At 41.7% G+C, this 23,877-nt stretch overlaps 1 protein-coding gene across 14 annotated transcripts in view; it reads right to left on the reverse strand.

Moving 5' to 3' along the window:
* The window catches only part of LOC105474368 (La ribonucleoprotein 4), an 88,654-nt gene that overhangs the window by 35,565 nt on the left and 29,212 nt on the right, over positions 1–23,877 (reverse strand). For 6 of the 14 annotated variants that reach the window (XM_071071734.1, XM_071071744.1, XM_071071739.1 and 3 more), the window contains exons 2-8: positions 19,757–19,904; positions 18,445–18,618; positions 16,700–16,775; positions 11,365–11,501; positions 8,445–8,548; positions 5,427–5,537; positions 4,304–4,357 (exon numbers count right to left, since the gene is read on the reverse strand). In XM_071071734.1, the coding sequence (XP_070927835.1) occupies positions 4,304–4,357; positions 5,427–5,537; positions 8,445–8,548; positions 11,365–11,501; positions 16,700–16,775; positions 18,445–18,618; positions 19,757–19,904 (804 nt within the window). The remainder of the gene's footprint in view (positions 1–4,303; positions 4,358–5,426; positions 5,538–8,444; positions 8,549–11,364; positions 11,502–16,699; positions 16,776–18,444; positions 18,619–19,756; positions 19,905–23,877) is intronic. The other 8 variants (XM_071071745.1, XM_071071743.1, XM_071071736.1 and 5 more) reach the window with 2 other exon arrangements.

Genomic DNA, 23,877 nt, shown 5'->3' on the forward strand with positions numbered 1-23,877 from the left:
AAAGAATCAAAAAATGGGAGTGAAAATAAGGACTCCAAGATGACTCAGATGTTAAACTGCAGACAAAGATTTTAATACAGCTCTTTCAAGTACATGTATTCATGGATAACATTTATGTTTCTAATAAATTGAAATTAAGGAGAAATCACAACAGAGAGAGAAGAAATGTTTTTTAAAATGGAAACTCTAGAATACAGCATCTAAAATATTCACTAGACAGTCCTATCACACTGGGGACAGCAAAAGAAAAGTAAGGTGAACTTAAAGATGAACCCAAATCCACAGAAACTATCCTATCTGGAGAACAAAAGCAACAAAAACAGGTTGAAGAAAAATGAACAGAATCTCAGTGACATCAATGAGTCCAACATACAAAATTGGAATATCAAAAAAAGAAAGGAGAAAAGAGGGCAGAAAAAATTTTTGGCAAGCATCTGGAAATTCCCCAAATGCAGTAAAGAATATCAACATACAGAGCCAAGAAGTTTAGTATTTCCCATGTTTGATAAGTAAAACCATACTAGACACACCATAGCCAACCTACTGGAAACCAAAAATAAAACATCTTGACAGCAGGCAAAGAAAAAGGACACATACATAGGAGAACAACCATATGAATGATGGTGAACATCTCATCAGAAATAAGAGTCCAGAACGTATCTTAAAAGAATGGAAAATAATTTTAGCTGTCATCCCTGCATTCTGTATCCATGGAAAATACCCATCACAAATGCTGAGCAGAGTGGCTCATGTCTGTAGTCTCAACACTTTGAGAGGCCTTAGTGGGGGGATCGCTTGCCCTCAGGAGTTAAGAGACCAACCTGGATGACACAGCAAAACTCCTTCTCTACTGAAAAATAGAAAAATTAGCTGGGCGTGGTGGCATGCACCTATAGTTGCAGCTAATTGGGGCAGGGGGTGGGTGCTGAGGCGGAGGAGGCTGCAGTGAATTGAGACTGTACCACTGCACTCCAGCCTGGGTGATACAGCAAGACCCTGTCTCAAAAAAACAAACAAACAAAAAAGAGTGTGAAATATCAGACATTTTTAGTTAAGGAAAAACTAAGAGAATTCTTTGCTGGTTGGTAGTGTAACAAACACTAATGGAAGTCCCTTAGGCTGAAGGGAACTGATACCAGTTATTGTCAGGCATAGAAATCACAATTGAAACAGAATGAATCACTGCCTCTTAATGAAATCATCAATAAATTAGGAAACAGGTGGATAAACATTATCCACTTAAGGCCTCTTTCCTGCAACATAATCACTTCTAAGTTACAGAACTTTAGAAATGAAGAGCATGGACACTACAAAGAAACAAACCAGAACCTTACAGGTTGGCCTGACATACTCAAGATACAACCGCTGATGGCAGAAAGCACCACCAGGATTGGAGTATAGCATTCCTTGCTTCTGCACCTGTCTTTCCAGGTGTTAGGTCATTTGATTTTAATAAATGGTATAAAAGTTAATGTGCATTTTCTTGCAACTTACGTTGCTATGGGATGGCGCATCAAAAGAAGCATAAAGAAAAACTAAAATGGCAGAGAAAAACATTACTTAAAATAAAATATTTATGTTTTTACTACTATACCTGAGACCCCCAGCACAAGCAATAGAAATAAGAAATGAAGGTATAAGGAATAATCAAAATAGTGATTACCTGCAGACATTAAAACATTTTAAAAAATCAGTAAGATATCAAGAAAAAGCAACCAACATGATTTTAAAGCAGTAAAAATGACTTAACACTGAAATACATAATAGTTACCATAATAATGAATAACGCAGACTAAAACAGCCAACTGTCCCCAATTTAACCAATAAATTGAATAGAATTTCATTAAGTCCATTATAGATTTTGTTTGGTTGTTTGTTGGAACTAGACAAATATTCTAAAGTTGTGTGAAAATGTAATGATCTAAGAAGAGCCAAGACAATCCTGAAAAATAAGGTCAAGGACAAATAACTAGCAGAAGTAAATAAGGATATTGTAAAATGATGATAATTAAAACAGTGATATCTGGCCAGGCAAGGTGGCTCACACCTGTAATCCCAGCACTTTGGGAGGCCGAGGTGGGTGGATCACTTGAGGTCAGGAGTTCGAGAGCAGCTTGGTAAACATGGCGAAACCCCGTCTCTACTAAAAATACAAAAATTAGCTGGGCGTGGTATCAGGCGCCCGTAATCCCAGCTACGCCGGAGGGTGAGGCAGGAGAATCACTTGAACCCAGGAGGAGGAGGTTGCAGTGAGCTGAGATCGTGCCACTGCACTCCAGCCTGGGCGGTAAGAGTGAAACGCCATCTCAAAAATAAATAAAGAAAATAAAAATAAATAACATAGAACAGTGATATCCAGGAATGCAATCACAGTGTGGTGGCTCACATCTGTAATCCCAGCACTTTGGGAGGCTGAGATGGAAGGATTGTTCAGTTTGAGACCAGCCTGGGCAACATAGTGAGACCCCAACTCTACCAAAAATTTAAAAATTAGCCAGGCAAGATGGTGTGCACCTGTGGTCCCAGCTACTTGGGAGGCTGAGGTGGGACTATCACTTGAGCCTGAGGGGTTGAGGCAGCAGTGAGCTGTGATCATATGCCACTGCACTTGAGCCTAGGTGACAGAGAGAAAGAAACCCCAGTCTCAAAAACAAAACAAAACAGCCATATTGGTTCAGGGAAGCAGAACTCAAAGAAAACAAAGAATCTGAAACAAATCTCATAGCTGTGCCATTACACACAAGTTGCAGAAGACTAGAAATGACAAAAAATTAAGTGTTGAGATAAAAGTCTGTCCATATATGGGAAAAAGATAGAACTAGATTCTTATCTTATACTATATATAAAATTAATTCCAGATATACCAAAGACCCACTTCTGAAATACTTTAAAACTTTAAAGCTATTAAGATGACTCAGGAGAATATCTTTATAAAAGCCTCAAAGCAGGGAAAGATAAAAGGGAGAAGAACATCATAGACAGAGGAAGTAGAATGACAACTAGAAAATAGCCTCATCTGTAATATGGAAACTAATAATCCCACCTATTTCACAGCAATAATGAGATTTAAATATGATAAGTTCTTAGAACCTCTTAATAAATCTAAGTCACTGTTATCCTAGTTCTTCCACTTACTAGTTATGTGAAACTGGGGAGGTTACCCTCGTGTCTTATTATCCTCACTAGTAAACTGAAGAAAACATTAGGTTTTCTTCATTAGGTTCTTGTAAGGATTAAGTGAGTCAATACATGTAAAGTGCTTAAAACAGAAAGTGACACACAGTAAGAGTTCAACACAGAGGAATTAGTAAGAATAATGTATTACATTTACAAATAAGAATAACTACAGCACACAGGGAATGAGGATCAAGTCAAACTAAGTGTATGTTACTGGATTATAGTTTAGAACACTAGCTCTGGTAGCAATGTGAAGAACAGATCGTTAAGGGGGGAAAAAGTTGTTAACACAGCAGTTAAGAGGCTACTCCAAGTGTTCAAGCCTAAACAATGGGAGATTTTTGGAAAGCATTTTCACAGGACCTGAGAACAGACCAGACATATAAAGACAGTGATCAAGTGTCATCAGTGACAATGCCTAGGTTCCCAAATGGTTGTATGTTAACGTAGTGATGCAGTTAATTGAGATAAGGTTGAAAGTACTGTGAATATTTTTCATCTCTGTTACTGAAAATTATTCCTATTGCTCATTTTGAGATCTGGAATTATCTCATATGTTGTAAATCAGCATCTAATTAAAATTCACGCTATTTGAAGTTACCCCTTTGTAAAGAATTGCTGTAGACAAAGTATTTTTAAGATTTATCAAAGAATTTTCTGAAGTAGCACATAATAGAAGCCAGAAATTTGTTTTTGTTGTTGCTGCTGTTGTTTTTGAGACAAGGTCTTGCTCTGTTGCCCAGGCTGGACTGGAAAGGTACAATCTCTGCTCACTGCAACCTATGCCTCCCGGGTTGAAGCAATTCTCCTGCCTCAGCCTCTCAAGTAGCTGGAATTACAGGCATGTGCCACCACACCCGGCTATTTTTTTCTATTTTTAGTAAAGACAAGGTTTCATCATATTGGCAAGGCTGGTCTCAAACTCCTGGCATCAAACAATCTGCCTGCCTTGGACTCACAAAGTGCTGGGATTACAGGCGTGAGCCACCACGCCCAGCCCAAGTCAGATACTTTTTAAAAGTCACTATGGGTTTTTATAAAACATTATCTGTCTGTATTTTTAAAATTCTCATACAGAGAAACCAAAACCTGTTCTGGTTTCACACTGATCTCCTCTATTTCTTACCATAATTGGCTTGCCCTGAAATGTTTTAACTTCTTCTCTTAAGTATTTAAAAGCCTGTTAACAAAGCACAAGAAAACTTTCATTAGCATCCAAACATTTCAGTAAAGTCATCTTTATTATGTTGAGAGTTTAGTATCAAACTATAAAAACAAAATTATGTAGGTGATTCCACTGTGCAGGTGGACAGGGAATGAAAAAGTAAAAATACAAGGCCTTCTCAACCACAGTTCATATTTATTGTAGAAAAGCCACCATGGATTACTGCAGAAAAAATGCCTTAAGATTGAAAACAGACCCAAAATATCCCCAGAAACCAATTTAAAAATGATCAGACAACTTTCTACTAAATTGTTTTAAAAAACAAAAATCTGTGAGTGATTTTTAAACACTCTTATCATAGATATATTTGTGTTTTAAAGGATTCTTTCTCTTTAAGACATGTTAACAATTAAGAATAAAATCATCAAGTCAAAATTCCAAGAATTTTATTTATTGCAGACCTATTATGTACTAAAAATACCACTGGGTACATAGTTCTCAATCCCTATGTTAATTTTAAAACTGTTACGTTGGCCAGGCGCGGTGGCTCAAGCCTGTAATCCCAGCACTTTGGGAGGCCGAGACGGGCGGATCACGAGGTCAGGAGATCGAGACCATCCTGGCTAACACGGTGAAACCCCGTCTCTACTAAAAAATACAAAAAAAAAAAAAAACTAGCCGGGCGAGGTGGCGGGCGCCTGTAGTCCCAGCTACTCAGGAGGCTGAGGCAGGAGAATGGCGTAAACCTGGGAGGTGGAGCTTGCAGTGAGCTGAGATCCGGCCACTGCACTCCAACCTGGGCGACAGAGCGAGACTCCGCCTCAAAAAAAAAAAAAAAAAAGAAAAAAAAAAAAAACTGTTACGTTAACATTCTTGTCGACCAGAAAACTTCCTAAATCAAAACTGAAAAACTTTAGGAAGATGATCAAAAAGGACATCAATTGAGCAAAAGCAAAAAGGTAAATCAAGGTACTCACTAATCTTGATAAACATCAGTGTAAACACACATTTTCTCAATTAAAATATACCACTACTTATTTTGCCACTAGGATGGACCTGTATCAGAAAACCGTTTTCTTCTTACCTGTTGTGCATCTGTGTCTGACTGGAAAGTGATATACCAGTTGCTATTGTGTGCAAATTCACAGCTTATCACTTTGGGGCAGTTTTCACTTTTGAACAAAGCTTTCACTTCCTAAAAAGAAAAAGAAAATTAGTTAACTCTAAAAAATACATCAATAAATGGCATTTTTTGCTTGTTTATTTACTAGTAATGTTAAGCATATCTTCATGTTTTTGGTCCTTTCTATCACTTCATTTGTTAACTTTTGCCCATTTTTCTACTGAGGATAGGCTGTGTTCCAAAACAAATAGAGTTAATAGGAGATATATTTGAGTCTGGTCTCAAACTCCTGGATGCAAGCGATCCTTCCACCTGAGCACCCCAAAGTGGTGAGATTATAGGCACGAGCCACTCCATTTGGCCAGGAGATGTATTTTGTACATGATTTTGGGATGATTTATTTTATGATCAGCAAAGCATAAGTATTTCACTTCCACTGGCAAGCTAAACGCTCCTTATAGTGAAATCTCCCCTGTCCTTTTCCTGTCTGGCCTGCCACAGGACAAGTGATATCCTTCATTAACATTTTCTAGGCAATAAAAATTTTCATGCATTCTCATTTAATCCAGATGCTTTGCTTACAACATACATGTGAGTTAATGTGCAAACATATCTTCCTTTTTCCATAATTAGTATAAATGTAAACAGAAACTCTGACAGCTACATGGATTCAGAAAAAGGGTGACTACAAAACTTAAAATGGTAAAACTGTTAATGGATTGAAAGAAGATTAAAAAAAAAAGTTAAGTGAACATTAAGTATACTTAAGAAGTAACAGGCCAGGCGCGATGGCTCAGGCCTGTCATCCCAGCAATTTGGGAGGCCGAGGCGGGCGGATCACAAGGTCAGGAGATCGAGACCATCCTGGCTAACACGGTGAAACCCCCGTCTCTACTAAAAATACAAAAAATTAGCCAGGCGTGGTGGCGGGCGCCTGTAGTCCCAGCTACTCGGGAGGCTGAGGCAGGAGAATGGTGTGAACCCGGGAGGCAGAGTTTGCAGTGAGCCAAGATCACGCCACTGCACTCTAGCCTGGGCGACAGAGCAAGACTCTGTCTCAAAAAAAAAAAAAAGTAACAGAAGGAAAGAAAATATCTACTGAAATAGCAAAGGTCAAATGCAGCCCGAGAGCTCAGTGGCTCACTTCTGTAATCTCAGCACTTTGGGAGACTGAGGCAGGAGAATTGCTTGAGTTCAGGACGAGCCTAGACAACATAGCCAGACACTGTCTTTACCAAAAAAAAAGTAAAAATTGGCTGGGCATGGTGGCTGGCTCCTGTAGTCACAGCTACTTGGGAGGCTGAGGTAGGAGGACTGCTTGAGCCAAGGAGTTTGAGGCTGCAATGAACTATGATCGTACCACTTGTACTACACCCTTAGTGACACGGCAAGACCCTGTCACAGAAAACCACTGATTGAGGAAAAACTTCTTTTTTAACATGAAAAAAAAATTTAAAAGCAAAAAACAAAAAACTTGAAAACCCAACAAAACATTTGGTGCCTTGTTTTACTGTTTTTCATGTGTATGAACTCCTTATGTATTCAGAATATGAATTATAATAACCGTAAAAAAGATAATGAAATAGGACACAATGGCTCACGGCTGTAATGCCAACACTTTGGGAGGCCAAGGTGCACAGACTGCTTGAGCCCAGGGCCTTGAGAACAGCCTGGGTAACATGGCAAAACCCCATCTCTACAAAAAAGTACAAAAATTAGCCAGGAATGGCAGCATGCGCCAGTAGTCCCAACCACTCAAGAGGCTGAGGTGAGAGGAGCGCTTGAGCCCATGAGGTCAAGGCTACAGTAAGCTGTGACTGTGCCACTGCACTTCACCCTGGGTGACAGACTGAAACCCTGTCTCAAAAAATAAAATAAAATAAAATAAAATTCTATTCTAAATAGCTAATCAATTACAATGTCAGTTACTAACTAATCCTCATCTTCTTTAATATATATCACCTTATCATGGCAACTTAATATGAAGCTCTGTGACACAGTGATTATGAAACATGGACTTTAGAATCAGAGAGATTATGTTCAAACCCAAACTCCTGTCATTTAAGAGCCCTTATGTCCTTGAGCAAACTATGCAACCAGCCTAACTATCAGTTACTTCATCAGTAAAACAGATAATAAAAACTTTGGCTTTAAATAACTGCAAAGTAATAATTGGTAGAATCTAACTGTCAAATTGATTACAGTGTTTCATTCAAATATTATTTTATTCTGGTATGTGTACCATACCATCTTTATGACTGCAACTTTGCTTTATATAATATTTTGCTGAACAATAGGGTTAGTCCTGCCGCCTTAATCCCTTTTTTTTTTTTTGAGACAGAGTCTCGTTCTGTAGCCCAGGCTGGAGTGCAGTGGCGCGATCTCAGCTCACTACAAGCTCCCAGGTTCACACCATTCTCCAGCCTCGGCCTCCCAAGTAGCTGGAACTATAGGGGCCCACCACCACGCCCAGCTAATTTTTTGATTTTTAGTAGAGACGGGGTTTCACCATGTTAGCCAGGATGGTCTCGATCTCCCAACCTCGTGATCCACCCGCCTCAGCCTCCCAAAGTGCTGCGATTACAGGTGTGAGCCACTGCACCCAGCCTTGCCTCCTGAATCCTTAATCAAAATCTAGTTATTCATTCTTACAGATGAATTCTCAAGTTCCCAAAATAGCCTATTTATATATTAGTTGCCACTGAATCAATCTAGTAAATTCAGAATGTTTCACTGCAACACTTTGTCTACCCTTCTAAGAAAACAGAATTATATCTTTTCCTTCCCCTATACCATACTAGTACTTCAGAATTAATGAAACAAATTAATATTTAACCTTTTCACAGTAACTGATGAAGGCACTGGCTTACTCTTTGCTTGTGTACCTCTTTCAATTTCTTTTCTTTGCCACGGAAAGCAGAAGAACCTCTTTCAATTTAAACAGAGAACATTTAGCGTTAACAATTATTAATAATTTACCTCTATTGGTGTTGTTTCAGGAATCTCTCTAAGAATTACAATACAACGCTTATGACTTGGTCTCACTTTCTCACCCTTCTCATCAACTTGCACCATGGGAGAAGCTGAAATTTAAAAGAAAGGGTATCATTCAAAAGTGACAAATAATGATATTATTAATGTTATTAAAAAACTATTCATTTTAATTTCCAGCTGAGTAAATTTGCAGAGGCTGGGTTAATATCTTAAAGAAACTAAGTTGTAGAATCAAAGATTATAGGTATGACAATTTTTTTGGAGATTTATATGTGAAGACCACTGTCAAATGTTATTCACTGAAAAAAATATTCAGAGTACTTACTCTAACTTTGGCACTGCCTTCAGGGAGCATACAACATATATCTAGTAAGGCAAATTTCTTGTATATAATAACCAAATTCTTCATTGAGGAGATAACAAATGAATGTTAACAGAAATTAGTGTACTTTCATTGGCAAAACACTATGCTGAGGAATGTAATGAAATCTGGTATGTGAAGAAATTCTTCCTAAGATTAAAGTTCAAGAAGCCCTTAAACCAAGAACTATACTCAAATTATAAGCTATCCAGGATGTCAACTTACTTAATCTTGCATACTACTACAGAGTCCCAAAAGCCATCTTTTAAACGCTGATTAGGAGGAAATATTATACTAAATATAGTAGCAAATAGCCAAAACTTTTATTTCTAGTCCCTTCATGGAGTTAATATACCAGATCTCCATAAGCAGGCAAGTAGACAGAATAAAACAAGCAGTTAAGGGTGATGGCATGCCAAGTTCCAACCTAAACAGGTGGGAGATTCTGCCTCTCTTTGCCAACTTTTAATGTAGACAAGACTGGGTCATTTTAAGAAACGATGTACCTACAAACCAATCAGAGATTCCATAAATGTTTGTAATCCTCTGGAAATGGAAATCTATTCCAATGTAAGTCTATTATCAGACTTGCTATATTTAACTTCTAAACATTTTCAGAAACACATCTCTCATAAAAGTGAAGATCTGCCTTATTCAGTGAAATAGTTAACAAAACCCACTCTTAAGAGGTTACCAAGCCGGGCGCGGTGGCTCACGCCTGTAATCCCAGCACTTTGAGAGGCCGAGGCGGGCGGATCACAAGGTCAGGAGATCGAGACCACAGTGAAACCCCGTCTCTACTAAAAATACAAAAAATTAGCCGGGCACGGTTGTGGGCGCCTGTAGTCCCAGCTACTCGGGAGGCTGAGGCAGGAGAATGGCGTGAACCCGGGAGGCGGAGCTTGCAGTGAGCCGAGATCGCGCCACTGCACTCCAGCCTGGGCGACAGAGCGAGACTCCGTCTCAAAAAAAAAAAAAAAAAAAAAGAGGTTACCAAATACTGAACCAAGAAATACATACAAGACATAAAATCCAGCAAAAAAAAATTTTTTTTTTTGAGACGGAGTCTCGCTCCGTTGCCCCCAGTGGCGCCATCTCGGCTCACTGCAAGCTCCGCTTCCCAGGTTCAGGCCATTCTCCCGCCTCAGCCTCCGGAGTAGCTGGGACTACAGGCGCCCGGCTAATTTCTTTTTTTTGTATTTTTAGTAGAGGCGGGGTTTCACAGTGTTAGCCAGGATGGTCTCGATCTCCTGACTTGGTGATCCGCCCGCCTCGGCCTCCCAAAGTGCTAGGATTACAGGCTTGAGCCACCACGCACGGCCAAAAATTCTTAAAGCTTCAATCAAGAAATAAAAATTCGGCCGGGCGCGGTGGCTCACGCCTGTAATCCCAGCACTTTGGGAGGCCGAGGCGGGCGGATCACGAGGTCAGGAGATCGAGACCATCCTGGCTAACACGGTGAAACCCCGTCTCTACTAAAAATACAAAAAATTAGCCGGGCATGGTGGCGAGCGCCTGTAATCCCAGCCACTGGGAGGCTGAGGCAGGAGAATGGCATGAACCCAGGAGGCGGAGCTTGCAGTGAGCCCAGATCGCACCACTGCACTCCTGCCTGGGCAACAGGGCGAGACTCCATCTCAAAAAAAAAAAAAAAAAAAAGAAATAAAAATTCATTACCAAATTTCAGAGCAGTATTTGTCAAACTGCCCATAGCAACTCATTAGTAGGTTGTAAAATTAGAAACAAGTTTGTTACAAATATTTCAGTCGGGTGGAGGTACATGGTGTGTACTGAACTGTGATGAAAAATGTACTTCATTGCTTATACTTCTTAAGTGGGCATGATGATAAACCACCAAGGTGCAGAATTGTTACAGAAGCTGTATATAGGCTGGGCGTGGTGGCTCACGCCTGTAATCCCAACATTTTGGGAGGCTGAGCGGGGTATACATGTACACACACACACACACACGCACACACACACACGCACACACACACACGCACACACACACATGTACACACACACACACACGCATACACACACACGCACGCACACACACACACACACACACACACACACACACACACACACACACAACACACACGTCAGTAAAAACAAAGACAAGGCTTGGGAGGCCAAGGTGGGAGGACTGACTCAGCCAATGAACTTAAGACCAGCCTGGGGAACATACCAAGACCCCACCTCTATAAAAAAAATTTAAAGATTAGCCGGATGTGGTGGCGTGTGCCTGGGGTCCCAGTAACTTGGAGGGCTAAGAGGTAGAAGGATGGCTTGAGCCCAGGAGTTTGAAGTTGCAGTGAGCTGCGATTTGCACCACCACACTCCCGCTTGAGTGACAGAGTGAGACCCTGTCCTTCACCACTACCCCTGAAAACAAAAAACAAAGAGAGAGAATTTGGAACAAAACAACAAAATAAGGTGGTGGTGGGGGCAGTAAAATATAATTATCTATATGACCAGAAGTCAAAATAACATTTAACGTTTAAAATTAAAACAAAAAAGCTAAAAGGTATTTTTACATACATCTTAACACTTCAAGAATTAGATCATGGTCTGTAGTCAACTTTTTTATTTCTTCCATGTTGGCAACTGTCCAAATTGGGATGAACTGATCACTATCCATTTGAGATATCAAGTAAAGATCCTTTGACAAATTTTCTCTGAAAAGAACAAACAAAATAGTCCTATAAAACAAGCAATTATTAAAAAGCACCTAACGAGAAGAGGTATCTTACTCCTTTTCTCTACTTTTTAAATGCATGGAAATAAGATTATTTTATCAGAAATAACACTAAACTTTTCAATGAACTCTAAAAAGTTGTTAAAAGTGTTCAATTCAAAACATATTAGTGTAATATATATACACATTAGTTAATATAACTTTTACAGTATCTCAATTCCCAAACACATCCAGCACAATATTGGACAATTATACTGATATATAAAGAGGTTTAATATTACAAGTAGCATTTTAACAAAACATTACATATAGCAGAGTTCCATCTTATAAATACTTCAGTGATATTAGAATATGCATGATAAAAACTGTAGCTGAACTGTGAATTGACTCAAGAAGGATTTTCTTTTTTCTTTTTTTTTTTCTGAGACAGAGTCTCACTCTGTCGCCCAGGCTGGAGTGCGGTGGCGATCTCGGCTCACTGCAAGCTCCGCCTCCCGGGTTCATGCCATTCAGCCTCCCGAGTAGCTGGGACTAAAGGCGCCCGTCATCTTGCCCGGTTAATTTTTTGTATTTTTAGTAGAGACAGGGTTCCACTGTGTTAGCCAGGATGGTCTTGATCTCCTGACCTCGTGATCTGTCTGCCTCAGCCTCCCAAAGTGCTGGCATTACAGGCGTGAGCCACTGCGCCCGGCCGGATTTTCCATTTCTTAATGTGTGCATTTTGTTGTTGTTGTTGTTGAGGGGGAGTTTTGTTCTTGTTGCCCAGGCTGGAGTGCAATGGCGCGATCTCGGCACGCTGCAACCTCTGCCACCTGGAGTCAAGCAATTTTCCCGCCTCGGCCTCGCAAATAGCTGGGATTACAAGCATAAATCACCACGCCCGGCTAATTTTTTGTATTTAGGAGAGATTGTGTTTCCCATGTTGGCCAGGCTGGTCTCAAACTCCTAACCTCAGGTGATCCACCCGCCTCGGCCTCCCAAAGTGCTGGGATTACAGGCGTGAGCCACTGCACCCTGGCCAAAATATATATTTTAAATTATGCAAGTCAAACACGCTTATATAAATGCACACCTTGGCTAGGCACAGTGGCTCATGCCTGTAATCCTAGCACTTTGGGATGCCAAGGCGGGTGGATGATTAGAGGTCAAGAGCTCAAGACCAACCTGGCCAACATAGTGAAACTCCGTCTCCACTAAAAATACAAAAAATTAGCTGCGCTTGGTGGTGGGTGCTACTCGGAGGGCTGGGGCAGGAGAATCACTTGAACCTGGGAGGCAGAGGTGGTAGTGAGCCGAGATCGCACCATTGCACTTCAGTCGGGTCAACAAGAGTGAAACTCCATCTCAAAACATAAACAAAATGAAAAAGATGCAAACACTTGCATCTTACACATAAAATCTTGTTTAATAAACTTAGGTAAAATCAAATTCACACTTTGCTATTCACATCAAATATTCTTTGAAGCAGTCTGGCTATAAATAGCTGGAAGTTTTTGCTTATAAGCCCTCTTCTCAAAAAGTACTGTACTGATCACCCTATTTAAAACTGCAACCACCCCAGCATTCCTGATTCCTCTCCTTGCATTCAATTTTCTTCCCACAGCACTTATCTCCTAACATACTTCTGAGTTGCTTATGTATTATGTTTGTTTTGTGCTCTTGCAGTCAGAATATAAGTTCTGACTGCAAGAACCTATAAGCGAAGGATCTTTTGTTGTTCAATCAATAATGTATTTCAACTGCCTAGTGCCTGGCAAGGAGCAGGCTCAAAGGCGCTTACATTCAAATTCTATTAAAATAAAGGCCAGGGGCGGGGGCTCACGCCTGTAAACCCAGCACTTTGGGAGGCCAAGGTGGGTGGATCACCTGATATCAGTTTGAGACTAGCCTGGCCAACATGATAAAACCCCATCTCTATTAAAAATACAAAACGTAGCCAGGTACGGTGGTGCGTGCCTGTATTCCCAGCTATTTGGGAGGCTGAGGCAGAAAAATCGCCCCGGGAGGTAGAGGTTGCAGTGAGCCGAGATCGGGCCACTGCACTCCAGCCTGGGCGACAGAGTGAGACTCCATCTCCAAAAAAACAAAAAAATTCCTTAAGAATCTGAAAAAAAGACAACCATAAACATGATCTTTGCAAAACTAAAAAGCTGTAGCCTAAATGAACTCTGAAATTTAGCGGGTCTATTCTTAAACAATGACTCAAAATTCTTAAAGAAACTGTACCTTGTCAGAAGTAAATAGATATAACATCTACGATTTGATTATTCACGAGTAATACCTGATATGTATTAACGGCAATTGTGCTGAGCCACAAATGTCAATTACCCAGCTGGCTGGAACTATATCACAGTCCTGAGTAGGAATGTGATGGATCATGACAAGTAGGAGCTCCCACTGCAAAAGCTCCCACTTTTTAAAACATTTTTAGTTAAAAAAGCTGGGATAAACTACAAAAAAAAAAAAAAAAGATCATGTTTTTGGAGATCTGGGAAAGTTGTAGAAGCTTCAAGCACAAAATGACTAAAATGCCCCAAAGAAGATCTTTCCTTCCTGAGAGCATTTGCAGATCTTGACTCAGATTCTACTGGACGATAGAGAAACCAGCAGATCTCTAGGCAGTTGTGTATAAGTATGTGGTATGTGTAATGGGCATAGAACTAGAATTATGAATGGAAATTATGGGAGCCACCAATACAGCTGATTTTCCCCATAAGATGGTTCCTGAGTTTTAAGGAGGAAGATGGGAGATTGGAAGTCAGGCTGAAAAGACAGTAAAATCTACGTGGTCTCGTGAGTAAGTCTGAGTGCAAGCAAAAATGCTGAAAACGCAGGTCGCCCCCATAAGACACTGCCAGATTTTCTTTTTTTTTTTTTTGAGACGAAGTCTTGCTGTTGTCCCCCAGTCTGGAGTGCAATGGCGTGATCTTGGCTCACTGCAACCTCCACCTCCTGGGTTCAAGCGATTCTCCTGCCTCAGCCTCCTGAGTAGCTGGGATTATAGGTGCGTACCAACATGCCCAGCTAATTTATTGTATTTTAAGTAGAGATGGAGTTTCATCTTGTTGGCCAGGCTGATCCTGAACTCCTGACCTCCGGTGATCCGCCCGCCGTGGCCTCCCAAAGTGCTGGGATTACAGGCGTGCACCACCGTGCCCAGCCAAGACACTGCCAGATTTTCAAGCACTATGGGGTAGGAAGTTAAAGAGCTAAATCTCAAACTTCTGCATTACAGATCTAAATCTCCTTGGTTTTGTAAGATTAGGGTGACACAAAACTGCCAAGCTCTGAATCAAAAGCCTGAAAGGGCCATGTAGAAGGAATAGAGCTAAATCAAAGGTGAACTGAGTTTAATTAAAATTGTTGCTCAGCCCCGACCTAGCTCAATTTCTGATTGGATTGAAGCAATCAACATTTCACTCTCTGCCTAACAGAAGAAAAGCTCAAACTCTGTCTAGAGTTGTATTACCTGCATCTTCCATGGTTCTGTTGTATGTAATGTACAGCATAAAATCAACATTTACAAGACATACAAAAAGGCAGTAAATTATGACAGATAATTCAAGAGTAGAAACCCAGACAATAGAAACAGACCCATAAATGATCTAGTTAGTAGGTAAAATTCACCCAGGCTGAAGTGCAGTGGTGCAATCTCAGCTTACTGCAAACTCCACCTCCTGGGTTCAAGCAATTCTCCTGCCTCAGCCTCCAGTAGCTGGGACTACAGGGGCAAGCTACCACACTCCGCTAATTTTTGTATTTTCAGTAGAGACGGGGTTTTGCCATACTGGCCAGGCTGGTCTTGAACTCCTGACCTCAGGTGATCCACCTACTTCGGCCTCCCAAAGTGCAGGCTAAAGTAAATATTACGTGAATGTTTTTGTTTCTTTGTTTTTGAAGTGGAGTCTCGCTCTTGTTGCCCAGGCTGGAGCCCAGGAATAATTTCAGCTCACTGTAACCTCCACCTCCCAGGTTCAAGCAATTCTCCTGCTGCCGCCTCTCAAGTAGTTGGGATTACAGGCACCCACCACCACACCCGGCTAATTTTTAATTTTTATTAGAGACAGGGTTTCACCATGTTGGCCAGGCTGGTCTCGAACCCCTGACCTCGTGATCCACGCACCTTGGCCTCCCAAAGTGCTGGGATTACAGGCATGAGCCACTGCGCCCAGCCCATAATTCTTATCTGTAAATAAGACTTCTCTAAATGTTTGCCTGAAAGGATTCCTTATTTAATAGAAGACACTGGCAATATAAATTATGTATCCAACTCCTTACTATTTTGCCAAAAATGACTCTATGATTAACGTTATAAGAATCAACTATTAAAACAAGCATTAAGAAATAACTCTTTTTGTCAATTCCAAAATTGAGTATGTTCACAGAAAAAACATCCAATGGAAACCTCATTATCTTTATATTAAGAATAGATCCTTTGCATATCAGATTGGAGACGACACGTTTTTTTTTTGTCCTTGAGATGGAGTTTCGCTCTTATTGTCCAGGCTGGAGTGCAATGGTGCGATCTCGGCTCACTGCAACTTTCGCCTCTGGGGTCAGGTGATTCTCCTGCCTCAGCATCCTGAGTAGCTGGGATTACAGGCATGTGCCACTATGTCTGGCTAATTTTTGCATTTTTAGTAGAGACAGGGTTTCTCCATGTTGGTCAGGCAGGTCTCTAACTCCCGGCTTCAGGTGATCCAGCCACCGAAGTCTCCCAAAGTGCTGGGAGTACAGGAGTGAGCCATGGTGCCCGGCCCTACACTTTTAAATCTAGATAAAGGGCCGAGCGTGGTGCCACACGCCTGTAATCCCAACACTTTGGGAGGCAGAGGAGGGCAGGTCACATGAAGTTGCAAGTTTGAGACCAGCCTGGCCAAGATGGTGAAACCTCGTCTCTACTAAAAATACAAATATTAGCTGGGCATGGTGGCCACACATCCGTAATCCCAGCTACTCTGGAGGCTGACGCACGATAATCTCTTGAACCCGGGAGGTGGAGGCTGCAGTGAGCCAAGATCACACCACTGCACTCCAGTCTAGCGACAGCATGAGACTCTGTCTCAAGAAAATAAAAAATAAAAAAAACTAGTTAAATAATAATCACCATCCTCGTACTCTATTTCACACATATTTTACATCTACTAATCAAATTCAATAAAGGGGAAATAGCAATACCGTGAAAAACAGAATTCTAATTGTTTCTTCAGACATTCTTTTAGGTCTTCTGTAGAAATTGCTGAATTGCTTTCTCCTGATGGTAGAAAAGGAGGGAAAAAAAGTTAATAGCATGTTAGCAGACGTGATAAATCTGACATACTGTTGTACTCAGAAGCCACAAAGTATCTACAATCAAAATTCACCACAAAGCTATTGTTTGAGAGAACCAGGGTCTCCCTTTGTTGCCCAGGCTAGAGTACAGTGGTGCGATCACAGCTTAGTACAGCCTCAACCTCCTGGGCTCAAATGATCCTCCCGCTACAGCTTCTTGAGTAGCTAGGACCACAAACTTGTGCCACGATACCCAGCTAATTTTTTATTTTTATTTTTTTGTAGAGACAGGCTCTCATTATGTTGCCCGGACTGTTCTCAAACTCCTGGGCTCAAGCAATCCTCCTACCTTGGCCACAGGTGTAAGCCACTGTGCCTGGCCCAAACTGTATTTTTTATTATTTTTATAACTTGGATAGTTCAAAGTCTAACTAATTTCTCTCAACTTAGATATTCTTTCATCAGATACATTTCATATTAGTTTAAGAGTTATTTTTATCAAAAAATTAACAAAGCACAATACTAAAAGCACTTAAAGGCCGGGCATGGTGGCTCACGCCTGTAATCCCAGCACTTTGGGAGGCCAAGGAAGGTGGATTACTTGAGGTCAGGGATTGAGACCGGCCTGGCCAATGTGGTGGAACCCCATCATTACTAAAAATACAAAATTAGCCGGGTGTGGTGGTGCGTGCCTGCAATCCCAGTGAGCCGAGATCACGCCACTGCACTCCGGCCTGGGCGACAGAGCGAGACTCCCTCTCAGTAACAATAAAAAACACCACCACCACACCACCACGGCTGGGCGCGGTGGCTGACGCCTGTAATCCCAGCACTTTGGGAGGCCAAGGTGGGTGGATCACGAGGTCAGGAGATCGAGACCATCCTGGCTAACATGCTGAAACCCTGTCTCTACCAAAAAAAAAAAAATACAAAAAATCAGCCGGGCATGGCGGTGCGCGTTTGTAGTCTCGGCTACTCAGGAGGCTGAGGCAGAAGAATGGCGTGAACCCAGGAGGCAGAGCTTGCAGTGAGCCGAGATCGCCCCACCGTACTCCAGCCTAGGTGACAGAGCGCGACTCCGTCTCAAAAAACAACAACAAAAAAAAACACCAACTGCTTGCCATATCACTTTAACTCTATGTTCAAAGTCGGCAGTTGTTTCTATATAGATATGTAAAAATTATTTTCTGACACAGTTTCACTCTGTCACCCAGGCTGGAGTACAGTGGCATGATCTTGGGATTACAGGTGCATGCCACCACGCCCAGCTAATTTTTTTTTTTTTTTTTCCAGTATAAGACAATGTTTCACCATGTTGACCAGGCTAGTTTCGAACCCCCGACCTCAAGAGATCTGCCCGCCTCGGCCTCCTAAAGTGCTGGGATTACAGGTGTGAGCCACCCTGCCTTTTTTCCTGTTATCTTTAATTTCACGCTTTCCTTTAATAGAACCCTCATAAACAATCTTTTAACATTACAAATGTCATGTTATCTGAAAACAATGTAACAATCAACTAACATTTCATTAACATAACCTTCTTTTCAAATAAGAAAATAATGCCAAAGGTTTATCAGAACAAGGATAAAGAGACCATGGGTGGGGGGGTGTCCTGTACTGAATTCCCATTTTAACAATAAAACCATAAACTTTACCGGAAACATCATATATTTGGTAACTCAGATCTTCTGGTCCTAAAATCATCCCATCAGTTGATTCTTCAATGCCTGTAGTATTTCTTGTGGTTTCACAAGACGAAGAATACATTACTTCATATTCTTTACATGTATCTTCTGAGAGCTCTGCATTACCTGTATTAAAGAGAGACACTGAAAATAAATGGGAATTATTTAAATTCTATTTTCAGGAACCCTGGTCAGTATGTCACCTATAAAAAGATTTTAAGGTATTCTACCAGTTCGGAGTATGTCCACATGGTTTTAAGCAAGAGTTATCATTCCAAGGCAGAAAGTTTTGACAATTACGGATAAACTAAAATGATTAACAATTGCTAAAACGTATATAGCATTATCTATGTATCAGACTACTCCAATTCACTTTATTCATTTAATTATCAGAAAATCCTGTGCTGTAATTAAGATTGCTTCTGTTTTACAGATGGAGGAAAAAAGCATAGAGAAATTAAGTTATTCGCCCAAGGTCGAACAGTGAGTAAATAGCAGAGTCAATGATGGTAGATAAAAACTAATTTATAAATATCATTATTATAGACGGGTTGCATGCTGGACCCAAAGACACAGCTACTACTTGAAATCAATGGCAATCTATTCATGTTAGGTATAAATGAGAATTATACACAAACCACATGTTAAACATAAATCCTGGATGCAGTATGTTTAAAGGAAAAACAAATTGATAAATATACTTAATCAAATAAACAAAGGATATATCCTGGCCAGGAATGGTGGCCCACATCTGTAATCCCAGCACTTTGGGAGGCCGAGGTGGGTGGATCACTTGAGGTCAGGAGTTCGAGACCAGCCTGGCCAACATGGTGAAACTCCATCTCTACTAAAAATACAAAAGTTCAGCCGGGCACGGTGGCTCACGCCTTTAATCCCAGCACTTTGGGAGGCCGAGGTAGGCGGATCACCTGAGGTCAGGAGTTCGAGACTGGCCTGGACAACATGGTAAAACTCCGCCTCTACTAAAAATACAAAAATTAGCCGGGTGTGGTAACGAGATGTGGGATTACAGGCATGAGACAAAGCCGGGCGCCTGTAATCCCAGCTACTCAGGAGGCTGAGGCAGGAGAATTGCTTGAACCTGGTGAGGCGGAGGTTGCAGTGAGCAAAGATCGTGCCACTGTACTCCAGCCTGGGTGACAGAGTGAGACTCTGTCTCAAAAAAAAAAAAGGCCGGGGGATGTATCTCAAGTTCGGTAAACTTGCTTGGCCGTACATTTAACCAAACTGTGATTTTTATGACCAAATATTTAAGACTTACCCTCAGGATGAGCACCTGATGTAGCTGCTGTTTCATGCCAAGAGCTTTCAGTTCCATGAGTTACTGGGGTGGCATCAGTATTTCCAGGAGCAATTTCTTGCCATACTTTGGCATTAGGATTTAAACCAGTTCCTTTAGATGTTACCTGCTAAATAATTGAAAGATCTATTTGTAAATTTTTAAAATCAGAGCATGAAAATTACAGATTTAGATAAAATCGCTTTTCCATTACTTAAAAGCGGGAGAGAAACCCAATAATTACATTTAACAAATAATAAATAATACTAAAGTTTGTGATCAACTTGAAAATTTGAAATATCTATGTAAAAGTTAGCTTCCTATATAATAAAAAATAGGTATTTCTAAATATTAAAACAGAAATACTGCCCAGGTGCAATGGCTCACACCTGTAATCCCAGCACTTTGGGAGGCTGAGGCAGGAGAATCACATGAGCCCAGGAAGTTCGAGGCTACAGTGAGCTGTAAACACACCATCACACTCCAGCCTAGGTGACAGAGGAGACCCTGTCTCAGAAAAATAAATAAAAGAGAAATATTGCTTTACCCCAACCTACTTGCAAATGTCACAAAATTTAAAATATTTACGTAACTTTTGAGACACTTGTGTATTTTTGCATCTACAGCAAATTTCTTAGTTATCTAATTTTCCAGAATATTATATATATTTATAATATTATAAAATATAAATATTTTATTGCCATCTAAGCTGTGACAGAGACTTTAGAGTCTGAACAATTCTATAACTAGAAATTTTATCCCGAGTTAAAAGTAGTGATATGCTTTATATTGGAATTTTTTTTCCATCTGTCCTGCAAGTGTATGTTCTTAATGTCCACAGCATGACTATTTTAAATAGTGCCATTTAAGGTAATCTCTTGAGGCAGGGCACGATGGCTCATTCCTATAATCCCAGCACTTTGGGAGGCCAAGGCGGGCGGATCGCTTCAGCGCATGAGTTTGAGACCAGCCAGGGCAACAAACACGGAGAAATGCTATCTCTACAAAAAATACAAAATTAGCCGGGCGTGTTGGTGGGCACCTGTAGTCCCAGCTACTCGGGATGCTGAGGTGGGAGAATGGCTTGAGCCTGGGAGAGGTTGCAGTGAGCTGAGTAGCTGAGTTTGCACCACTGCACTTCAGCCTGGGAGACAGAGTGAGACTCCGTCTCAAAAAAGAAAACACACACACACACACACACTCACTCGCTCACACATACACACCAAACATAATGCCCTGTTCCATGCCTAGGTTCATCCATATCTTGAGAGCAGGGTCTGCGCCTTGAAATGGTGGTAGTAGTGAGAAGTATTTTATCACTTACACGCTTTAGAATTTCCAAGTGTAGGATAACAAGCGTATACCTTTCAGTCATTTTTATTATTATTTCAAAATTCTCTACAGAAAATACATCTGTTTTGTACCCACAGGAGAGTAGTACTCTCCCACTGCTCTGCCTTTGGTAGCCACTGATTTGAAGCTGAGCTGACTGGTGAATGTGATGTGGGCATTTACGTATCGCATAATTTGTGTGTTGGTGAGGGGGATAATCTATTTTAACGAAACTTGCTATTCATGTGTATGCCCTAACAAATAAACATTATAGCATAATAAAAAGTACAACTAAGCACTGTGGACTGGAGGTGGGATGCCTACAGCAGCAAGCCCACCCTCATGTGCCATCTGAGGACCTGCAGAAAGGACAGTGGGAAGGAGACAGCAGCCTCAGCCCAGAGATCTCCCTATCCTCCTCCCTCAGGGGAGGGGGATCCTGACATTTGATCCTGACTTTCAACCCTTCATGTCCTCCTTGGTCAGGAAGATGGTTGGGTACAGTGGGTGGAGGTGAGGAGAAGGAGGTACAGAAGGGGACGCAATATGCGAGTAGAGAGATTCTAGAGAAGGGCAAACGAGGGTGGGTAACAATGGAATTAAACTGAAGAAAGAAGCCTCTATTTGTAACCCTGGAATCCGGCAGGGGAAGGAGGAGGAAATGGGCAAGGGAAGGTGGTAAAGAGAAGCTGAGGAGAAGGCAACTCACTTATTTCTCCCTGCCTCTGCTGAACAGTTCCACTCCTTTATGTTAATCCCATTCTGAGACAGGCCCAGAGAGGTTCCAGTGACAAACTAGTAGTTTGTGTCCCGGGGCACAAATGATCTAGGAAGTAAATTGCAGAGCTGGCAGGCAAAGCTAGGGTCCACCTCAGTAAGACTCAGCTCCTGGCTCCTAGAGAGCTTTGGCACTGATGCCGTAGGTGACAATAAGAGAGATGATGAAGATGCCGAAGCCCAACTCTAAGGGTGATAAACTCAAGCTTTTTGGGTACAACATAATTTCTGACTGATAGCAGAATAGAACTCTGAGTAGCTTGTGATAGCCAAGCTCTCCTGCCATGTCAACAGTATTTGACATTAAGCATTTTTCAATAGGAGAAAACGCATGTATTTACACACTTATTCTCTCCCTCTCTTTCCTCCATTCTGAGAATACCAGATACACGCCTACCCAAAAAGATGGCAAATGTTAAAGGTACAGCTCTCAGAAACAAACGATCAAACATTAAATCCCAATAAATACAAGGAGTACAACATTCATTTACTTACTTGAAAAGGATACAGTGAAAGGGCCATATACCTATTAGAAATACCTCTTACTCAAAGAGTTGCTATGTAGAGTAGTTATGTGACAAGATCATCATTTCTTTTTTTTTTTTTTTTTTTTTGAGGCGGAGTCTTCACTCTGTCGCCCAGGCTGGAGTGCAGTGGCCGGATCTCGGCTCACTGCAAGCTCCGCCTCCCAGGTTCGCGCCATTCTCCTGCCTCAGCCTCCCGAGTAGCTGGGACTACAGGCGCCCGCCACCGCGCCCGGCTAATTTTTTGTATTTTAGTAGAGACGGGGTTTCACCGTGTTAGCCAGGATGGTCTCGATCTCCTGACCGCGTGATCCGCCCGCCTCGGCCTCCCAAAGTGCAGGGATTACAGGCGTGAGCCACCGCGCCCGGCAAGATCATCATTTCAAAGTAGCTTTTTTTTTTTTTTTTTGAGACAGTGTCTCGCTCTGTTGCCCAGCCTAGAGTGCAGTGGTGCAATCTTGGCTCACTGCAACCTCCCTGTCCTGGGTTCAAGCTATTCTGTCTCAGCCTCCTGAGTAGCTGGGATTACAAGGGCCCGGCACCACGGTGGGCAAATTTTTGTGTTTTTAGTAGAGACAAGGTTTCACCATGTTAGTCAAGTTGGCCTCAAACCCCTGACCTCAGGTGATCCACCCTCCTCCGCCTCCCAAAGTGCTGGGATTACAGGCGGGAGCCACCGCACCCGGCCTCAAGGTAGTTTAATAATCTTCATCTAAACACACAATGATTGAGATGCTGGAGTCACTCCTGAATCCAAAAACAGCTCTAATATGAACTTTTTATTATTGTGTGATCTTGGCAAAATTTCTTAACTCTTCTGAGCCTCAATTTTGTTAACTGTAAATTGAAGTAAAACAATTTTTTTTTTTTGAGAGACGGAGTCTCTCCCTGTCGCCCAGGCTGGAGTGCAGTGGCCGGATCTCAGCTCACTGCAAGCTCCGCCTCCCTGGTCTACGCCATTCTCCTGCCTCAGCCTCCCAAGTAGCTGGGACTACAGGCGCCCGCCACCTCGCCCGGCTAGCTTTTTGTATTTTTTTAGTAGAGACGGGGTTTCACCGTGTTAGCCAGGCTGGTCTCAATCTCCTGACGTCGTGATCCGCCCGTCTCGGCCTCCCAAAGTGCTGGGATTACAGGCTTGAGCCACCATGCCCGGCCCGAGGTAAAACATTATTTTTATTTTTACTATTTTTATAGACAGGGTCTACTCTGTCATCCAGGCTGGAGTACAGTGGTGTGCTCATAGCTCAGTGTAGCCTCAAACTCCGGGGTTCAAATGATGCTCTTGCCTCAACCTCCTAAGTAGCTAGGACTACAGGCCTGGAACACCATGCCCCACTAATTAAAAAAAAATTTTGGCAAAATTGGGTTTTCATTATGTTGCCCAGGCTAGTCTCAAACTCCTGGCCTCAACAGATCCTCTCAAACTCAGCCTCCCAAATCACTGGGATTACAGGCATGAGACTGTAATCT

This window comes from Macaca nemestrina, chromosome 10 (genome assembly GCF_043159975.1).
Source record: "Macaca nemestrina isolate mMacNem1 chromosome 10, mMacNem.hap1, whole genome shotgun sequence".
Classification (NCBI taxonomy): domain Eukaryota; kingdom Metazoa; phylum Chordata; class Mammalia; order Primates; family Cercopithecidae; genus Macaca; species Macaca nemestrina.